Source organism: Crocodylus siamensis, chromosome 7 (assembly GCF_052110815.1).
Source record: "Crocodylus siamensis isolate JL-2025a chromosome 7, ASM5211081v1, whole genome shotgun sequence".
Lineage (NCBI taxonomy): Eukaryota > Metazoa > Chordata > Crocodylia > Crocodylidae > Crocodylus > Crocodylus siamensis.
Genome location: NC_143401.1, coordinates 86,670,976 through 86,689,662, shown reverse-complemented (window position 1 = coordinate 86,689,662; position 18,687 = coordinate 86,670,976). Strand labels below are relative to the sequence as shown.

Below are 18,687 nucleotides of genomic sequence, written 5' to 3'. Positions count from 1 at the left end.
CATCTCCTATGGTTTTCACATTTAGCTGCATGTGAAATGAATTATAGCACGGCAGAGCAGACTTGATCAATTGAGTCTGCTGGAGTGTGGCAATTACCACCTCCCACGTCTTCAAAATGGCAGCCTAGAAATATATAAGTGGTGTGCATCAGGAACTGGGAGAACATCTGTTCACCAGGGCACCACAAGGGAAGACAAGGTCTAATGGTTACAAGCTGCTGGAAGATCATTTTAGACTGGACGCAAATAAAAACTTCTTTACCATCAGAGTCTACAGTGTCTGCAAGAGTCCCCCCAGAAGTGGTGCAAGCACCTATTCTGGATACCCTTAAGATATGCTTGGATGCTTACCTTACTGGGGTGACCTGACCCCAGCTGACTTCCTGCCCCTTGCGCGGTGGGCAGGACCCAATGCGTTGCAAGGTCCCTTCCAGCCCTAATTTCTATGAAATCTATGAAAATGGCAGCAAGGGCATTTGAACTAAAGCTTGTTCGACAGGCTTTAGTTCGAGCACCCTTGCTGCCATTTTGAAGCCTGGGGATGCTGATACACCAGATTCTGTGGCACTTTAATTAATTAGAGTGGCTCTCGAAGCTGCTCTAATTAAAGCCCCCCCTGCCCAAAGCACAAGTAAAAGTGCCTAAGAAGACCTGCTGGTGCAAGCCTGGGATCAACTGTCAATTCCCTGCTCTCAAAGTCATGCTATAAACTGGGAGAAACCTTAGGCAGGCATTCAGCTCTTCCAGCACCTTTGGACCTTCATTTAGATCTTCTGTGACGGTTGGAGCAAAAGGATCAGGAAGCTGGAGACCTGACTCATACAAAGAGTCAAAACCAGTTAAATATTGAGGCTTGCCTGAGCTCTTATCCAGAGGGAAGGTAAGTCTACAGTGATATGAGAGCTGTAAAAATGAAAGATGAAGAGGAATTATTTACTCTGGTACCTGATCAAACTAAAAAAAAAGAATGTAGGAGGACTATCAGGAAAGCATTTTGGAAACAATGTTACCCAGGACTTCTAAAATTAAATTGAACAAAAAAGCGTCTCGAAAAAGATGTTCTAGGGAACTGCCTCTATCAGCTTATGCCATGCTCATCACAGTTTACGATCATCTAACAATCCTATGCTGACCCAAGGATGGACTAGACGACCTAATCGAATCCTTCCAGCTCTAATTTCCATGAGCCTGCAATTCATTTGACACACGCATTCATGCAATATTAGAAAACTATTTTTTTTAGAAGCTGTCTTACAACCACCATGGCCTGCTTCTCTTCTGTCATTTTCCATCTACATATTTCAGTCACCATACGGTAGTTAAATAGTAGCTTGCCTGTTATCAACTAGGTTTTTAATATATTATAAGGTGGCAATTTTAAATGAAGAGAGTTAAATAAGTTTTTAGCATCTAATGCACAGGATGTTGTAAAGCTGGCCAGGTACCATTCTGATAAATAAAACTTTGGTAACAACTAAATTGCAATAGTTGCTCCACACTGTATACACACAAGTCATTTTCATGAGTGTTTTCATGCTTTATGTTTAGTTCTTGACAAACTGGACAAATAATAGCCAGAAAGACTGACACATTTATATCAATCAGAGAGTAACAGGCCAATGTTTAACATGATGCATAGGGAATTAGACACAACTCCCATGGATTTTAGCCATTAAAGTCAACAAGAGTTGTGTGCATGATTCCTTTGCAGAGTGCTAGATGCAGTATTTACATCTTAAATGTCAGAAGACCTTACAATGCCAGGGAGAACCCCCCTGCCCCACGTCAGCAGGATTTTTCCCCCCTCACAACTCCGTCTAAATCATTCCCTCAAATTCACTGACAAACATTGGCACAAGATTACAAAATGCTTGTGTGGACTCTTGAGTAGCTTGATAATTTCCACAGGTGGAAACACAAGAAGCCTTTCCATCATCTGCGCAATGTGGGTACTACAGCCTGATAATCAAGCCCACATATCACATGCAGTATCTTTGTGAAAGAATTAGCAGAGCTGTCATGTTCTATTTATGTCTTTGAATCTATCAAAGGTAGAGGTTGTAGCTGAACTTGAACGATTGCTTTTTCACGTGTGAACATTGCATTGAATCTCGACTTATTTTAGATTTATCTACGCATTGCCATTATATAGATCACAAAAATATTACAAGGTTTTTTCTTTCAAACACGCTAGATATTACTTTTCGAAGACTGAGCGGAGCCACTGAACTTTGTACCGTGAAGCACAAGTTAGGATCTCAGTAATGGTTATGCAACTGCTGTTCATAGTTGGGTCTCAGATGTATCCTGTGTAATTCTATTAGGCCTGCACCAGTTACACTTGAACTGATTTCACTTCTGAACTTAATTCAGTTGCATGATTTTACCTGAATGCTTTAGGTCCTTAGCTTTTTCTTCAGAGGTCTGACACTTCAGTTCCAATTCTTTTTTATCGTCTTCCAGAAGTTCTAGCTGTTGTTTAAGACGACTGATCTCCTTATGTAATGCTTCATTTTCTAGCTGCTCTTCTAATTCTTTGACCTGAAATTCACAGACATTGAGACATTCTTACAATGAAAAGGAATTTTTTTTTTGTCTTTTGCCTTTGTGAACAGCCCAGCAAACACTGTAGGTCTGCAGAATAGAAGATTAGGGGGAACACAGTAAACTGCAATCATGTACATGAGGAGATATTAAGTGAACAATTTTGAATAAGAGTCACAAAGATCTCACCATTAATTTTCTAATCTAATCCTGATTTGATTTTACAAACATCTCCAGCCCTGAAGTATAACTGCTAAGATTTTTTCTTCATAGGAATTTAACCACCTTTTTAGAAAAAGAGTTTCTTAATATGTTTCTTCATTTTGAAGCAATAAAACATTAATGCACTTTTTTTTCTAAATGATCACTTCTGTTTAAAGGTTATTATTTAAGCTCGCTTTCCACAACTCATGCAGCTGCCATTGGGTGAATTACAGAACCACATCAGCTTAAGTGGCAGTATTCAGGTATGCTGAAATAATCACTTCCATTCCCATTAAATATATACAGTTTGGTCTAGTTTACAAAATCAGAGCTTTTCTGCAAGCTGGAAATTACATTGAACATACATTTTTAAATAATAAATCAGTGAGTGCAGAGTACAGATTTTGCTGCACCTGTGAAAGCAGAGAAAGGGCGTATTGCCCGCCAGCATACAAGCACCGACAAGCCAGTTGCAGGGGAAGCTTCCCAGCGGGTGGCAACTGACCCCAATGGAATAAAGACATCAGCCACCCATTGAGAATCTGCCTCAAAATCTTGTTTCAACGATACTCAAATATTAAGGAAGTGAAACATCTATTGGGTTTTCTATAGCATCCATATCTAGGGCATTTTCCAGTTTCTATCATTTTCAACTGTAGCATTTACATTTCCTTCTACTGCTTGCATTCCTCTATGCATCTTTGAAGCCAGGATCCAACTTGTTACTGCAAGGACCAGCTTGCCCATTGTGTTGTTAATCTTTCCTGAAAGCCAATCTAGGTCAACAAGGTGCCACCACCTTTGCCTTCTGTTAATTAAAAACAGCAACAATCAAAATCTTAGGTCTTAAGCCATATTTTTCACCCACATTAGCGATTTAGTGGCTAGTCCACATAAGAAATTTTGATCCTCTTATCCAGCAAGTAGGATCATTCTTGCATCCCCCACAGTAAAGGATCTTGTTCTTAAGGCTCGATTCAGGAGGGGACATGATTAAATTTGTGCCTACTCAGGACTTAACTATAAGCATGTACTCAAGGGAAGCATGTGTTTCACAATTGTCCCCTCAGTATGGATACTTTCCTGAATCAGGGCCTTAATACTGGAGTGTTTTTGTTCCAGTCCTACCACTGAAAGTGTTCATGATATTCTCTTCAGCTTTTAAAGTTCTCTGAGACGGACATTTGATCTTTGCACAAGAGTAGTGATTTTTAACCTATGGTCCACAGACCCCTAGGTGGCTGTAAAGGTGGCAGCTCTGCTTGGCAGGGAAGCACTGCCAGTGCTGCTGCTGCTGCTCCAGCTCCACCCAGGGCCAAATGCCACCGGAGTGCCAGCAACAGGCAGCCCAGAGCCCCAACAGTGCCAGCAACAGGCAGCCCTGCTTCATCCTACCACCACTGCTGCTTCATGGGGGACTCAGTGATGCTGCAGCCCCATGGTCCCTCTGCTCACCTGACTGTATCAATCTACAAACCAGGACAGGCACATGTGAGTGTGTGCATGCGAGACAGGGAGAGAGAATGTTTGCTATACTAACAATAGATTTTCAAAGAGGTTCATGTCCCCATTCAAAATGTTTAAGGGTCCATGAATGAAAAAAAAAGGTTGAAAACCACTGCACTAGGGTAGGGCTGAGTCCAGTTAATAAACAGGCCTTTCTATAAGTCATTAAGTAAGAGAAGCTATTAAAAAATCCTACAGTAGGTAAAACATTCTTGTATTACCTTTTTTTGGTATTGCAGCCTCTCTTCTTCTAGTGTTTGGGTCAGCTGTGCGTTTTCATCCAAAGCTTTCAAAAGCTGTTGATCAGGAGCAGCATTTTGCAGAAGCAGCTGACTCTGTCTTTTCAACTTGTTTTGTTCAATAAACATCTGCCCAAAACAAAAACCCAAAGAGCTTAATAATGGCTAAGAGAAGTTTCCTGCCCTAATCAGAACCAAATAAATAGTAAGCAAAGACGCACTGAATTACTAGCTGGAGACTGGGGGAGGAGAAAAAGGCCAGGTACAAACGTTCAGTTTCTACTGCATCTCCATTCTCCTGGTAGAAATCAAAAACATACAATAATTCAAGCTTTTTCTCCTGGAGCAAAAATGGCCACTCTGGGAGAAAAGTAACCTGGCAACAACCAGGGTTAAATCACTCTTGGGAGAGTTTCTCCCAGAAGACTGAATGTCTATACACTTTCCTTGGCTAAACTCCTCTTGGGTACCAGAAGGAGAGGAGCCAAGGGAAAGACTCCCATGATTTTTTTAGACCAGAATCACTCCAGTCTGGAGAATGCATGGGGAACATCTGCTCCCCACATCCTGTAGACCAGGGGGTAAGAGGAGTAGCAGCCACTGCTCCCTGACTCGTCCCCAAACAGGGCAGTCCTCAGTTGTGGGAAGAGGCAGATGGCAGTGCTTAGAAGCTTGGCCACAATGGAAAATGCCCCTGCCTCACTCTGCCCTGCTTTGGGTCAGCCTGTTGTACTACACAAATTGCCAACTGCTCAAATCATGAGCAAGACCTTATAGCTGCAGAGTTCACCCATGAAGCTTTTCCACTATGGGGCTAAACGAAGGTCTGTACAGTACAGCTCCTGGGCCATTTTTCTACTGGAAGAAATTTCTTCTAGTAGAAGTGACTGTCTGTATACAAAGGTGTAGGTTGTAGCTGTGTTGATCTAAGGACACAGGCATATGTGGTTCTTTGGGTAAATCCAATCTCTTTAGTTAATATATTTTGTTTAATTCTATTTTATGCAGGTAGAATAATAAATAAATAATACAGTAATAAAAGATATTTGAAATAAAAGATATTTGATAGTTTTTCTTTAATTTTATTTTATACATGTAACTGTCTATATACAACGGTTTCAATAACTAAATTAGTGAAGTATCTCTTTGTTAAGAGAAGGTTGTCAGGTACAACTAAAATGATGTGTCTGCAATACTCCAAAATCAAAATGAAAAGCATCTCTGACCTCTGAAGAAGCTGAGCAAGTAGAATCCATTTCTCATCATCAGGGTAAACTTAGCCACCCAGTTGAGGGCCTAGACAACATGTCTCTGAAAAAGGTACTATGGAGAAGTTTCTACCTTCTTCAGATTTCAAGGGTGAGGGCAGACTCTGACCTTCCCACCTCCTAAATAGTTCCTGACAGGAAATTCATTTACCTGAGGGGTGAGGGGGTGGGAGTGTGTGCTTTTTGTGTTGCAGCCAATAGTTATGTAATCAATAAATAAATAACCATATCTGTTCAACAGAGAAGACGAAGTCTGGTTGTGTAGTGTAGATGAGGCTCAGATGTACTCCATTTACCTTTAAAATAGCTTCCACTTCCATACCTTCCACTTTTACTTTTGAACTTTTTACTATTTCTTTCCTTTTCCAGATAGTAATGCCTTCATTTTGGGGACAGCAAGGAGGAAAGAAACAATCAGACAGGGATCGTTGCATCAAGACATTTAAAAGGACCGTCCGGATATCAAAAGCTTATTTAAAATACAGACTTAGCTCCTCCTGGCATACTGGAAAGCTCCAGAAAGAAGACTGTTTCCTTGCAACAAAATTCTGCAGTTTACTTCCATTGAAGCTCTACAGTGCTCTTAGTATCAGGTTGTGCCCATAGTTCAATGGGGCAAGGGTGGAATTGGGTCATACAAAAAATACAGGACAAGGCCCGAAGAAGACCTAGACATTGCAACAGAAGTGTCAGGTCACTAGGATACGAGATGTCTGGTGAACATGCCAAATGGGCAGCATAGCTTTTGTTTTCCTGGTGGGAGAGGCGCTTTTTTTTTTTTTTGGTTAATGGAAAAGTCACTCCAAGTACAGTGTTTGTCCTCATATTGTTGAGAAACTGATTCACGGTGTAGCAAAAGCTGCATGATGTTTCAGAACCAAAATACAAGGAATGAAAAGTCTGATGACATTGTGTCATTCTCTTCATACTGTTCATTCACAAGCCCAAGTTACAAGTACAACATGCTGACAAAATCCTTCTCAACATATTATTATTGGACATTTGCACCGTATTTTAAAAAAGGAAATGCAATCAGAGGTTCACTTGGGCTCTTTCGTCTGGATTTGTAACGAGCATCCATCTAGCACTATGGACAGACAAAACTTGGATGCACCTCAAGTCCTGTGTTATTACTTGGCTGGATCCATTTGCTAAGAAAGGGGACAACCTACTGACCTTGCTGAACTTTAACTGGCAATGCAGCCTGGATGACTCAGATGCGACCTGCGTGCAAAGCAAAGTGAATCGAGGCGATCTTAATAAAGCCAATAAGGAACACTTCATTGGGTAGAGCTGGGCAGTAGGACAGTCGCCGAAGACGGAAAGAATCGGTGAAGAGGAAACTACAGATGCCGGCTCCAATGCTGCACTCGTTAAAAAAAGGCCAGGAGGGATGTGTGAGGGCAGCAGAAGTTATCACCTTGGGACTGAGGAAAACAACTGTGATGACTTCCTTTTGGAGGCAGGGTAAAGGTTTATCTTCAGTTATGGTTGTTCTGCTCCCGAGAAGGGGGCCAGGACTATGTAGTTTGGGTCAGCTTCACTCACAGCCTGGTCACCCTTGTTCAGTACATGCCCTTTTCCACTTCCTTGTGGAAAAGGGGAAGGAGGGGGAGACAGAGAAAGCACACAGAAAACAGAGCGGTTAATTGTGCAAAGCTTTCCCACAGAGAGCTCGCTACATGGAACTAATTGTCCCGCACGGCGCTTGAATACGGCAGTGATGGGTGTTTTCTATAGAAAACACTAAACAGGGCAGATGGCTGTATTCCTGTCTAGGGTGGGCAATGCCACTCTGCATCTCCTTCTGCACCTTCACACATTGCCAGAGGCTATAACTGTCCTCCAAATATCTATAAAAACATAATCTTTTGGTAATGATAGAGCTGTGGTACAGATCATCCCACAGCAAAAAAGAAACTCAGAGCTAAGCTAACATAAAAATCAATTGCTTGCACTGGAGAGTAAGACATATCGTTTTTTAAAATGCTCACCATGGATCTCACTGCGTAGATGCATGAACTCATAAAATCAGGATAGTTCAGAGTGGGTCAATTTTTGTACTGGTATGAAATTGTATCACACTAGGCTCAAACAAAAGTGCAACTATCATCCAGCTACATTGGCTCAGCCATCTCTGGGGGCCAGGGTGGGTGAAGCGGGGTTAGACTACTAGGCAGTCAGGAGAGAGATATCCTGATGTCCCTGCTGTTGTGCTTCTCTGGCGTTCCCCTGGGACCGAAGCCACTGTGTCTTCCAGGCAATATGGCCCAGAAGTGACCAGGAGCTTCAGGCTTTCACTTCCGCTAGTCTCCGAGATTGCCACTCAAGGAGTTCTGGCACAATTTTACACCACACAAAGGAAAACCATGGGCACCCCCACCTCAAACTTGCCCATGCAATGAATGTGCAACAGCGTCTGCACTGCATCCTCCATCTGCATAATAGGCCTGTTGTAGGGAGGTGATTTTCCAGAGCCACACAGGACAGACCACTTTGATGCAAACTGCTATGACAGCGCTGCCAGAAGAAGAAAGATGACATCCAAGATGCCTAAAAGGTTGCCCTGCATTGGGACCATCTCCAGACTACCTGGACACGGAAGAAACTGGCAGACTGCTGGGATGATCTGCAACAGTGACAGGACTTCAGGATGAAAAAGGCCACTTTTTTCAAAGTCTGTACAAGGGTGGCCCTGGAGCTAGAGGTGGACCACCAACATGCAGTCCCTTTCGACATGGAGTGATGGGTGGCACGGTTGATAGAAACTGGCAAAACCCGACAGCCACCAGTCTATAGCCAACCAGTTTAGCACTAGCAAATCTTCTGCTGGGTATGCCAATCAAAACGTGTGCACAGCCATCAAGAAGGTGCCTTACCTCGTCTTTCCTCCTCTTTCCCACTCCAAAGGTGGTCACTGACTGATTTACCTGTATGAGGCTCACCAACTGCGTTGGTGAGACTGACATCATGGACACCCTAAGGCTTTTTGCTCTCCCCTCTGAACCTTGGGTTATATAAAGAGAAAGGGCCATTTCTCCACTGTACTGCAGAATATTCTGGATCATCACCCTGATTATTGAAAAATCAGAGCGACAAAAAGAAAAATGAAATGCTGCAACTCTGACGCTCAGATTTTCAAAAATTTAGGAAACTGAACATTCATTTCGATTCGTTTCAAAACAAAATCAGAAAAAGAATTGAATGCAACAGAAAAAGTCCTTTTCATTCAAAAACTTTTTCATATTCCTTCTAGCTTCTAAGACTAGCTCTACTAATTACTTTAACAATTCAGGAGATAATGTACATACATACTGCTTACCATAGAGGTAAAGTTGGAAAGCCCTGTTGCAGCAAATAATTACTATCTGTAAGTTTGACTCTGCAAACATGCACTGGAGCAATTTTACTCACATGACCGCTAAAGTTATTTTCATGAACACGTTCTTTTAGGGGCATTTCCTAAACTAAAGAAACAAATTATTCTCTGAAGTAAAGGCCAAATCCTATTCTACTTATTAGGAGTATAAATCAACTTAGATATCCACATATAATCCTTTCCAATCCTGATTGCGTCCCTGAAAAATAGGTAATACAAACGCTGTGTGGGTTCTCCTCCTGGCTGCTTCTTTATGACTTAGTCTTAAGGGTAAGATAGCAATGTATTGCAAAAATAGACACATTAATGGTCTTTGGGGACTTGAAGAGGCTGGAATAAAGTCATACTTCAGTGCCTAGTAGGTGGACAAGAATCTTACCATAAGGTTTAATTTACTTAAGCTTCTGCAAAAAAGACCAAGATTGAAGTTATATCAGTCTTGCTCCCACCCAATGGCACCCAAACTCAATGCACTCCATCTTTCCTTTCCTTGTGGAAAAGGAGCTGGAAAGACAGCAAAAGTGAACAAGGTAGAATGTGGAAGGGAATAATCTCATTGCACAATTATTTGGGAAGTCAATCTCTGAGTACTGATAAAAAGACATTTTTTATTACTTTTAAATAGAAATTTAGTTACCAGGAGCCACTGTCTAACCTGCACGCTGAACCTGAACACCAACCAAAGTGACGGCTGACAGGGCAAAAGTACAACTCACAGGATTACTTGTTCTGGGGTGGACTTTAACCAGTTGATGGATTAGTTCTGACTTTGCCATTTGTCAGACAGTTATCTGCAGAACATCCCAATCAATGCTAGAAGCATAAGCCAGCATGGGAGGAATTTAGTGAAAGTATTTCTGCAGTTAGTGCAAACAATAGTTTACTTCTACACACAGCTCCACCTAAGTCTCAAAGTGACTGATGAAGGATGCTACAAGTCATCACCCTGGGCATTTATACACATACCTTTGTCTGCTCCGATGCGCTGCAAATCCAGCGCACTGCAGCAGACTGGATTAATTGAGTCTGCGGAACAAGCGAACTGATGTGCCTGGTGCTACATTGCATGAGGTTGTATAAATGGTGAAATGCACAGAAAATGGAGGCAGTGCACTTTTGAACCAGGACACCTTTGATGTGTTTTAGTTCAGAAGTGCACTGCCACCATTTTCTTGGCACTGACGTGCATTTTGCCATTTATACAAATGTACACGCCACACCACTGAGTGCTTTTAAAAGCACCTGGGGCTGCTCCATGTATATGTGTACAAACGCCCTAGGTCACAGATGGAGCATCACAAGTGCAGAAAGTCTGAGCCTTGGCCTAGTTCCTGCACCAGTCTATTGACCGTGCTGGGACAAGAAGCCAGAGGTGCAATCCCAGCCCTACCAAAATCAACTGAAGTTCTACTACTGACTTTCCGGGGGCCTGGATTTCAGGCCAAGTTTCAGCTCCCAAGTCCCTGTTTTCAGCACAATACAATATTCTCAATACCTGTTTGTTACATTTATACCAAGTGTGAAAAGGGAACTTTTCATGGTTAAAGAAGTTAAAATATAACAGCTTATCATCAAGTCCCTGTGAACTTTGATCCTCCAAGTAATGCCCACAGTACAATGTAGATGATTTCAGACCAACCCTTGTCCTCACAGCACAAGGAGAGGAAAGAAACAACCCTTTACAAAGAATTATGAAACATATTCCCTTATTCATTTATAAATCATTAAATCATTTGCTATTGGGATTGTTTCCCCCTGAAGTCATGTATGCATGAAATTCCAAAAATGTTGAAAAAATAGTGAAAGTATTAAAAAGAGCTCATTATTTGGTTCATTAAGAAAAATAATGTTGCAATGAAGCAGAAGTGCACTACAGGTGGAACTACAGCTTCCATGATAGTCCCAGGGTGGTTCCTCATTTTGGCAGGACCTCCACCTCATTCCAGACATGCATGCATACACACACAGGATTTCAGCTTTCAGCTCCCTGCCAGGATACCAATTGGCCCTGGTTTCAGCCTCTTAGGACTGCTGCTTTGTCCACTCCACATTCCAGCGAGGAAGCAAAAAGTCACTTTTGTGGAACGGGAACACAGCTGCTCTCTACCTTAATCTTCAGGTGCTCATTGTCCTTTGTCAGACAGGTGCATTACTCCCTGGTTGTTCTGTAACCGGAAGAACAGAGCCACATAGGCTACCACAAAAGGTGGGATGGAGGGGCTTTTGTCTCTGATAGATGATATTTTTAAGGCACTGCTCCTGCACTTTTCACAACAGAAACTGGTTAGCTGAGTGGTCCCATCAGGTTGAGGCCTGAAAAGCATGAAGTGGTACCGAACTCAGAGAAGCTGGTCTGGATTTAGGAGTGGGCCATCAAATCTTGTCCCATCTACAAATCAAAGAAAATATTTGACATGTGCTTTGTTGCTAGTTCAGAGGCATTATAGGTAAATGACATTGGGGCTACTTTATTAGCTCCATGGAACAAAACCTACAGCAGCAAAAGTCCTTGGGCTTTTTAAAAACTGAAATATTTGGAAGGGAATGTATATTATTAAAACACATTAAGAAAGTCATCAATACTTTGCCTACTGACCTATACAAACTCTTGCCATTCTGCCCCAGCACTGTGCATCACTGACCACAGCCCAGGACGGGTTCCAAATCCACCCTGTCTAAAGTGGGTTTGTACGCGTGCTGAGTACTACTCACACTCACTCAAGGAAATCCAAACACATGGGTTCTATGCCCAGGGCACAGTCCAGCAAATTACTTTAAACATGAACTTAACTTTGAAGTGGACACAGTGCTCAGCTGATGTGAATGCTCTGGTGCTCACCAGCCTTTCCTGTTGGTTGACAGTTTTTTCATTGTTTTGGTGGAATTTAGCCACCAAGGGAGAGGATCCTAGTCATGACAAAACAGACACCTGCACAAACAGAAATGTCTGTTCATAATTTCATAGATGTTAAGGGCTGGAAGGGACCTGACATTCACCAGGAAAATGGCAAACGATCAGAGCGATACATCTGGGGATCGCTGGAATTTGCAGAATAGCCAGAGAGTCAAGCAGCCAGTTCTGGAACAAGATACATACTCCCTTACCAAATATTAGCTGAGATTTTCAAGGGTGTCTAATAAAATGGGATGTTGCTACTTAGAGGACCTAAAGGAGTGGTCCCTGGGAGGTATGGGGGGCACATGTCCCCTGGATGTGTGCACAAGGCAAGGGTGGTGCTGCAGGCTTGGGGCTGGGGGCTGCACCAGCCTCTTCCAGGTGGGAAGGCTGGGCCAGGGCTGTGCTCAGGTGGGACAGGCAGCAGTGCAAATTGGGGGGGTGGGAAGGAGGTTACAGCCATCCCAAAATTCACCATAGCCCCTCGCATAGGCCACCTTCCAGCGCCGGTACTGCCTGCCCCACCCACCTGGCCCGAGAGTAGCCCCAGCCCAGCACCCCCCCCTTGGGAAGAGGCTGGTGCAGCCCCCAGCCCTGAGCCTGCAGCGGGCAACCTGCCCTTGCCCCATGCACAGATCCGGGGGGGCAGTGGTAGAAGCCGCGCCCCCATGCCTCCCAGACAAACCACCCGCAGCTCCATCCCACACTCCACTCTACCTGGCCAGCACCTGCTCCTGCCCCAGCCCCACTCAATCCCTCACCGCAAGGGCCTCGATCTGCTCCCACCCCACTCCACAACCCTTCTCCCCTACAGACTTACTAGCCAGACACTGCTCCCCAACCTGCAGGGCCATGTGCATGCTGTAACTCCATGAATGCACGTGGCATTTATCGGCAACGTTATTGGCCACATCAGCCAAAAAAAGCCAACTACAGATAATTTCAATTCTCATTTCATCAGTCTTGATATGATATGGACTGATGCAATGGTGCACCTCTTTTACACACACACACACACACACACACACACACACTACTTTGCAATTAATATTTTAAGGATTATATTGCCTAGGATACTAGTGAATTCTTTATTAATTAGTTAATGGTAAAACAATGTTCTGAAATTCTGCAATGGGTGAAAAGTGAAGTATTTATAAATAGTTCTGTATGTCAAATGGAAGTACTATAACTTACAAAGAATAAGGAAGAGACTGTTTTATTAATCCATTAATCTATTTTCTCATTCCTGTCTTTTACCTACTTTTCTCTGAACAGTGATTCAGAGCAAGCATTTTAAGATGAAGATGTCTGGATCTTTATTGGAATCGTGGAGCCTGTTAAAAAAACAAACAAACAAGCAATGGCTACCTTAGAGTTGTGTGTGTGATCTGATTCATCATCAGGTCATACCCATTACCTCTCATCTATAGGATGATGCATAACCACTCACAAGCCCCAGATAATGGACAATCCATTTGCATATTGCCCCTAATTAAGAGTATTCTGTTTGGCTTCATATAAAACACAGGTGTTATATAATTATATCCATTTCTAATGCACCCAGGCTTGCAGTATTTGGATGCCACACTATGTTTAGAAATAGATCAGATGTCTCATGGAAGAACAAACCCCTTAACCTTCTCCCCTTTAGATTAAATGGCTGATCTTAAAGCAATCAGATGTACATGATATATTTCCTAGAGCATGCAGCTGTGGCCATTTCACAACTCTGTTCTTAGGAGAAAGCTTGATGAGAGAAATTAGTCTTACATCATGCTCTAACAGTGGCAACATTCAAGTTTAAGGCCCAAGCCCTGAACATTTCACCTTATCCGTTTCAATTATTTTCAGTTGAACAAACTCAAGAGCAAATTAATCATCATCATCATCTACCAGCTTTTATCAAGCTGTCCTTGGTAAAACTTGGCTTGGGTTACGCATAACTGCAGAAGATTCTTTCTATGAGTGCAGGTCTTGCTGTATCAACTTGTAGACTTGCTATGTGTTAATGGAACGGTCATTACAAAGTAACCTAAAGGCCATTAATGCACCTAACCAAGAGTTCTTGTGTAGCGCATCATGAATGCAAGCCATCGAGACATCAAAATCAGATTGCATGAAGTCTCGTGAAGAGATTCAGATCATCCCTGCCTGTGATTATGATGACAGTTCTCCTTAAACATCACAAAAATGATAACAGCATTTGACCTGTTTATACAGGGAGGTTCAATTTTGCATTAAATAAAGGTGTCAAGCACTTGCACAGGGCTCTATAATGAAAAGAGGAGTCCTGAAGTTAATGCTGGTACAAAGTTAAATGCTGACATGCTATTGTACAAGAGATCTATGAATAGATACACATTATACTGTAGAAGCACAAACTCCTGACACACTTCTTTAATTATCAGGCTGAAAGAGGGGGGGGAAAAAAAAAAAAAAAAAAAAAAAAACTTACCAGGTTTTTTTTGCTTGTTTTTTTGTTTTAATTTAGATGAACAGAGCTCCTTAAAATATGAATGTGCCCCCTGTTATAGCTTAGTCCAGCCTCACAATATATTGGCTGAATAAAACTATTCCATAGCTTCTCTTAAACACTCACAGAAGCCCCTTCCTTTGTCCAAGTAATGTGTTTAGCTGGAGCCATACAGTTATCAAGGATGCAGGCAGAAGTGCAGCTCCCTGCTGCAACTCAAAATGCTTTGCAGGAAGCGTTCTGAGTCATGATGCTCCAGACCAAACAGAAGTTCACTGTTACTTCCGGGAGGAGAGGAACTCCCTCCACTCCAAACCCAGACTGAACTCCCTCCACTTCCCTTCCTCCCTCCCATTCTGAAAATAGCTTGGAGGCTGGCAGGCAGCACAGACATAAGTTACAGAAAAGCATGAATGTCATGTGCCTCCTGAGGCTGGGGGGGGCACGGTGACCACCTGCAGGCAGTGGCAGCAGGGACCTGGCAGCAGCGAGTGGGGAGCTCCCACGGGTGGCCACAGTGGTGTTGGTGGTGAAGGGGGTTGGAGGGGTGGCGAGAGGTGCTGCCAGTGGCACCTGCAGGCAGTTGTCTACAGCAGCCAGTCTCGGGGGGTGCTTCACCAATCTCAGGGGGTGCATGTGCACCCACGTGCATCCCCTACGCATCGCCAATGCAGAAGATGCTGTTTTGAAACATCTTCATCTGAACTTTCATACAACGGGGTCCAGATTTTCACCCAATTGGCCATTTTTTAAGTAGTCTAAAGCTGTACACTTGTGTTTGGTCATGGCTATAGACAGCTTTCTGTGGCCAGATCAGGCAAAAATTGCCACTTCTGTCTGTGCCCCAAGAGAAAAAGCAGCCCCAACTCTGCTTTTTTCATCCATATTAGTCCACTTGGTGTTCATTTTCTTTAAACACTGGGACTAGAAACCAACAGTCCTGTACTCTAACTTAGAGGAACACAGGGCCTCTTGTCTCTGCCAAGCTTCAAAAGTAATTTCAGGTCAAAGGATTGTACAGGAACCAAAAAAAAGTAGGTTAAACTACTTTATACTCAAGCTGGGGGTTGGACTAGGTGACTTCTGGAGATCCCTTCCAGCCCTACTTCTCTTCTCTATGAAATGTCCTTGAATGATAGCATCTGTACTTAAGGTTTTTTTCTGCAAGATACTTTATTGAGCATACATGGTTCCTGCCAGGCCAACCAACCTCTGGTTCCATGCCCCGTCTCACATCTCCGCTTTTGTTTTTTTGATGGTTCCTGAATGCATTTAACTCTCCTTTGTGGAACACTGCTTTGCAGGTTTAGCCCCGGCATTACTGCTGTGGCCTTCAAGACCCCTTCTCCGCATTTCTTTCCCCTTGTAAACAATTTGACAAAGAAATTGTGACTTATGTTGTTAAAACATGGCACTGTAGTTCTGGTTGAACTTGCCACAATTTCTATGCAAAGAGCCCTCCCTTGGTCAGGTAGATTCAGAGGTTTCCATGCCCCAGCCAAGCTCTCCATTTATTTAGGTGTTTCATTCAGATTCCTATACCTCTCAAAGGGGCATGACTCACTGCAAACTATTTTTCCCCGCCCCACCTTTCCTCAGCACAGCTAACAATATTTACTCAGTTTCTTTGGAATCTCTGAAGAGAAAAAATTCTAATGTTTGAAGTTAGATAATTTTTCATTCATTAAATATCTATTATGGTGGTGCCAGCAGCATGACTATAATTAAAGCTGTATTGGATTTTTTTTTTTTTTTAAATAAAAAGCCCTGATTTTCAAGTCTTCCCTCTCACTCCCATGTGCTCTTCTGCTCAGTGCTCTTTCATTTTCTCATACTCCTTCTTTTTCCTCTTCCATGGTGTTTCTCTCTCACACCATACACATACAAAAACTTGCCCCTGCTATATCTGACACCTGCATCTAACACATGCAACTCCTAATCACCTACATTTCAGTGGCAGATCCTTATCCCTTGTCACAGGAACAGGGGACACATTGCTTGGAAATGCAACCTATTTCAGCTGCTTGGATGGTCTCATGCTCGCTCAACAGTAATGGCACCAGAAGATGAGCTAGGACAGGGATGGCCAACAAGAGGCATAGGTAGTCTCTGTGTGCGCCACGATTCAGACCAGAAATGGGGTAGCAACAGAGTTACCTAAACAAACTTATCACGAAGCACTGAACACGTCTCATCTGCATTCACTCAGATCAGAAAGAACCTCATTTCAATAGTGTCTATGCTCAAGTCATTCATCACAATGAACTCTTGCTCCACTGGAGAACTCTGTTCCTGGAGAACTCAAAGCAACTTCTACTCCTAGAACATATTTATTGAACAAACATTTTATAGTGATAAAAAAACAACCACTTGACTGATAAAATGAAATACCAGGGCACTTCAAGACGACTGAAAGGAAGATCCAGGAATACTGGGAGTATTGCCAGAAGTGTAGCAATACAGGAAATGCCAGAAGTACAAGAATATGAAAAGTTTTGTTTATATAATCTTGAGTAATATGTTAAAAAATAGCCTCTTGTTATACAGCTTTCTTAACCTATGACTTCAATCCTCAGTCTAGCTACATGATCTGTGTGAATGGCTTCTCGTGTCCACTTGGAGCCGTGCTGTAACCAATGCAGCTCCCCGTGAGCACCGGGTTCTGTGAGCACTATGGGGTCAAAGGCTGCAGATCTAAGACCTCAGATTATTCAAAGGGATGCCAGCTATTTGAAAGCAAGTGAATGTGAACAAGTATTAACAGTAGCTTTGAATGTTACTGCTGTTCAGAAACTCTAAACAATGATTTACAGTAAATTTTTATATATATAAAAAGATATATTGCCATCATATTGCCATCCACTACTAATATACAGTAGTATTTGATTCAGATTTGGATTCAGAGGACAGTCATTCGATTTGGAGATGCGGATCACTGTCCTGAATTGATTCGGCTGAATCAGCTTTGGAAGATTCGGAGGTGATTTGGAGCGATTTGGTGATTTGGATTGGCTGGGGAGAGGCTGGCACAGCCGAGCGGCTGCAGAGTCTCGTGTGGCTCCAGTGGCTGTGCCTGCCTCTCCCTGAGCAGGGGGAGCCGCAGGAGAAGCCCCCATGCCTGCCCTGCCTGGCCCCAGCCTACTCCCGGCATATAAAAAAAAAAAAAAGCCCTGTACTCACTGGCTGTAGCAGGGGCTGTGGGGCCTCCTGGCAGAGCACACCCCCCACCTGACCAGCCCCAGCATCCCAGCAATTGAAAAAACCACCCTGCACTCACTGGCTACAGGAGCAGTGATTGGGAACTCTGGGTGCTCGTGGCAGAGCCCCTCCGTGCAGCGCGGGGCAGTGGGGATCGCCTCCCCTGCCTGGCACCTATGCGGCAGTTGCCCCATGGCATGGGTGCAGCATGGCTCGGCAGAGCATTGCGCACTGTTTGGGAGCTGGAGCAGCTGGGGCTGAGCGCTGCCAGGCTCCGGCTGACACGTGGAGCTGCCGTACTTATTTAGTCTAAGAAGACAAGACTGAGGGGGAATTTAGTAACAGCCTTCAACTATCTGAAAGTGGTTCCAAGGAGCAACGGTCTCAACTACCTGACAAACAAATAAAAACCCCCTCAAATGTTATTTATATATATAGATACATATATAGATACATATATATATATATATATATATAGAGAGAGAGAGAGAGAGAGAGAGAGAGAGGAGAAATTTATTATAATTTATTAATTTTTATATAATACATATATATTATATACACACACACGTGTGCATGCAGTTATACAAATATATCTACCTATAAATACATATATTGATATTTATAACTTAGATATCTATAACTAGATACATAGTATATAGCTTTGATTGCATGCCATTTTATCTGGGGATATGCCAGTACTGTTATGCTGATCAAATAAGACAGAACAACGTTCCGAACCCAGAGCACTATTAAAAAATAGCCTAGCTCTGTATTTCCATGCTGCTTATCTCAGAGAGGTAAGGCCTTCTGAAGCAATAACCTTTGCATCATCCAGCATGCAGAAGTAAATAACTGCTGTCAGAAGGTAAAGCTAAATTAATGGTATGAAATCTGAAAGAAATTTAGTAAAAAGTAGGGTATACTAGGTGATGCTTGGTAATTCTATATTAGTTTTTAGGACATAAAAGTTATACGGGCTT

General features: G+C 42.9%; 1 protein-coding gene across 2 annotated transcripts in view; it reads right to left on the bottom strand.

Moving 5' to 3' along the window:
- SHTN1 (shootin 1) overlaps window positions 1-18,687 on the bottom strand; it is a 203,695-nt gene that overhangs the window by 28,368 nt on the left and 156,640 nt on the right. For both annotated transcript variants that reach the window (XM_090056501.1, XM_090056502.1), the window contains exons 9-10: window positions 4,476-4,622; window positions 2,388-2,541 (exon numbers count right to left, since the gene is read on the bottom strand). In XM_090056501.1, coding sequence (XP_089912627.1) covers window positions 2,388-2,541; window positions 4,476-4,622 — 301 coding nt within the window. The remainder of the gene's footprint in view (window positions 1-2,387; window positions 2,542-4,475; window positions 4,623-18,687) is intronic.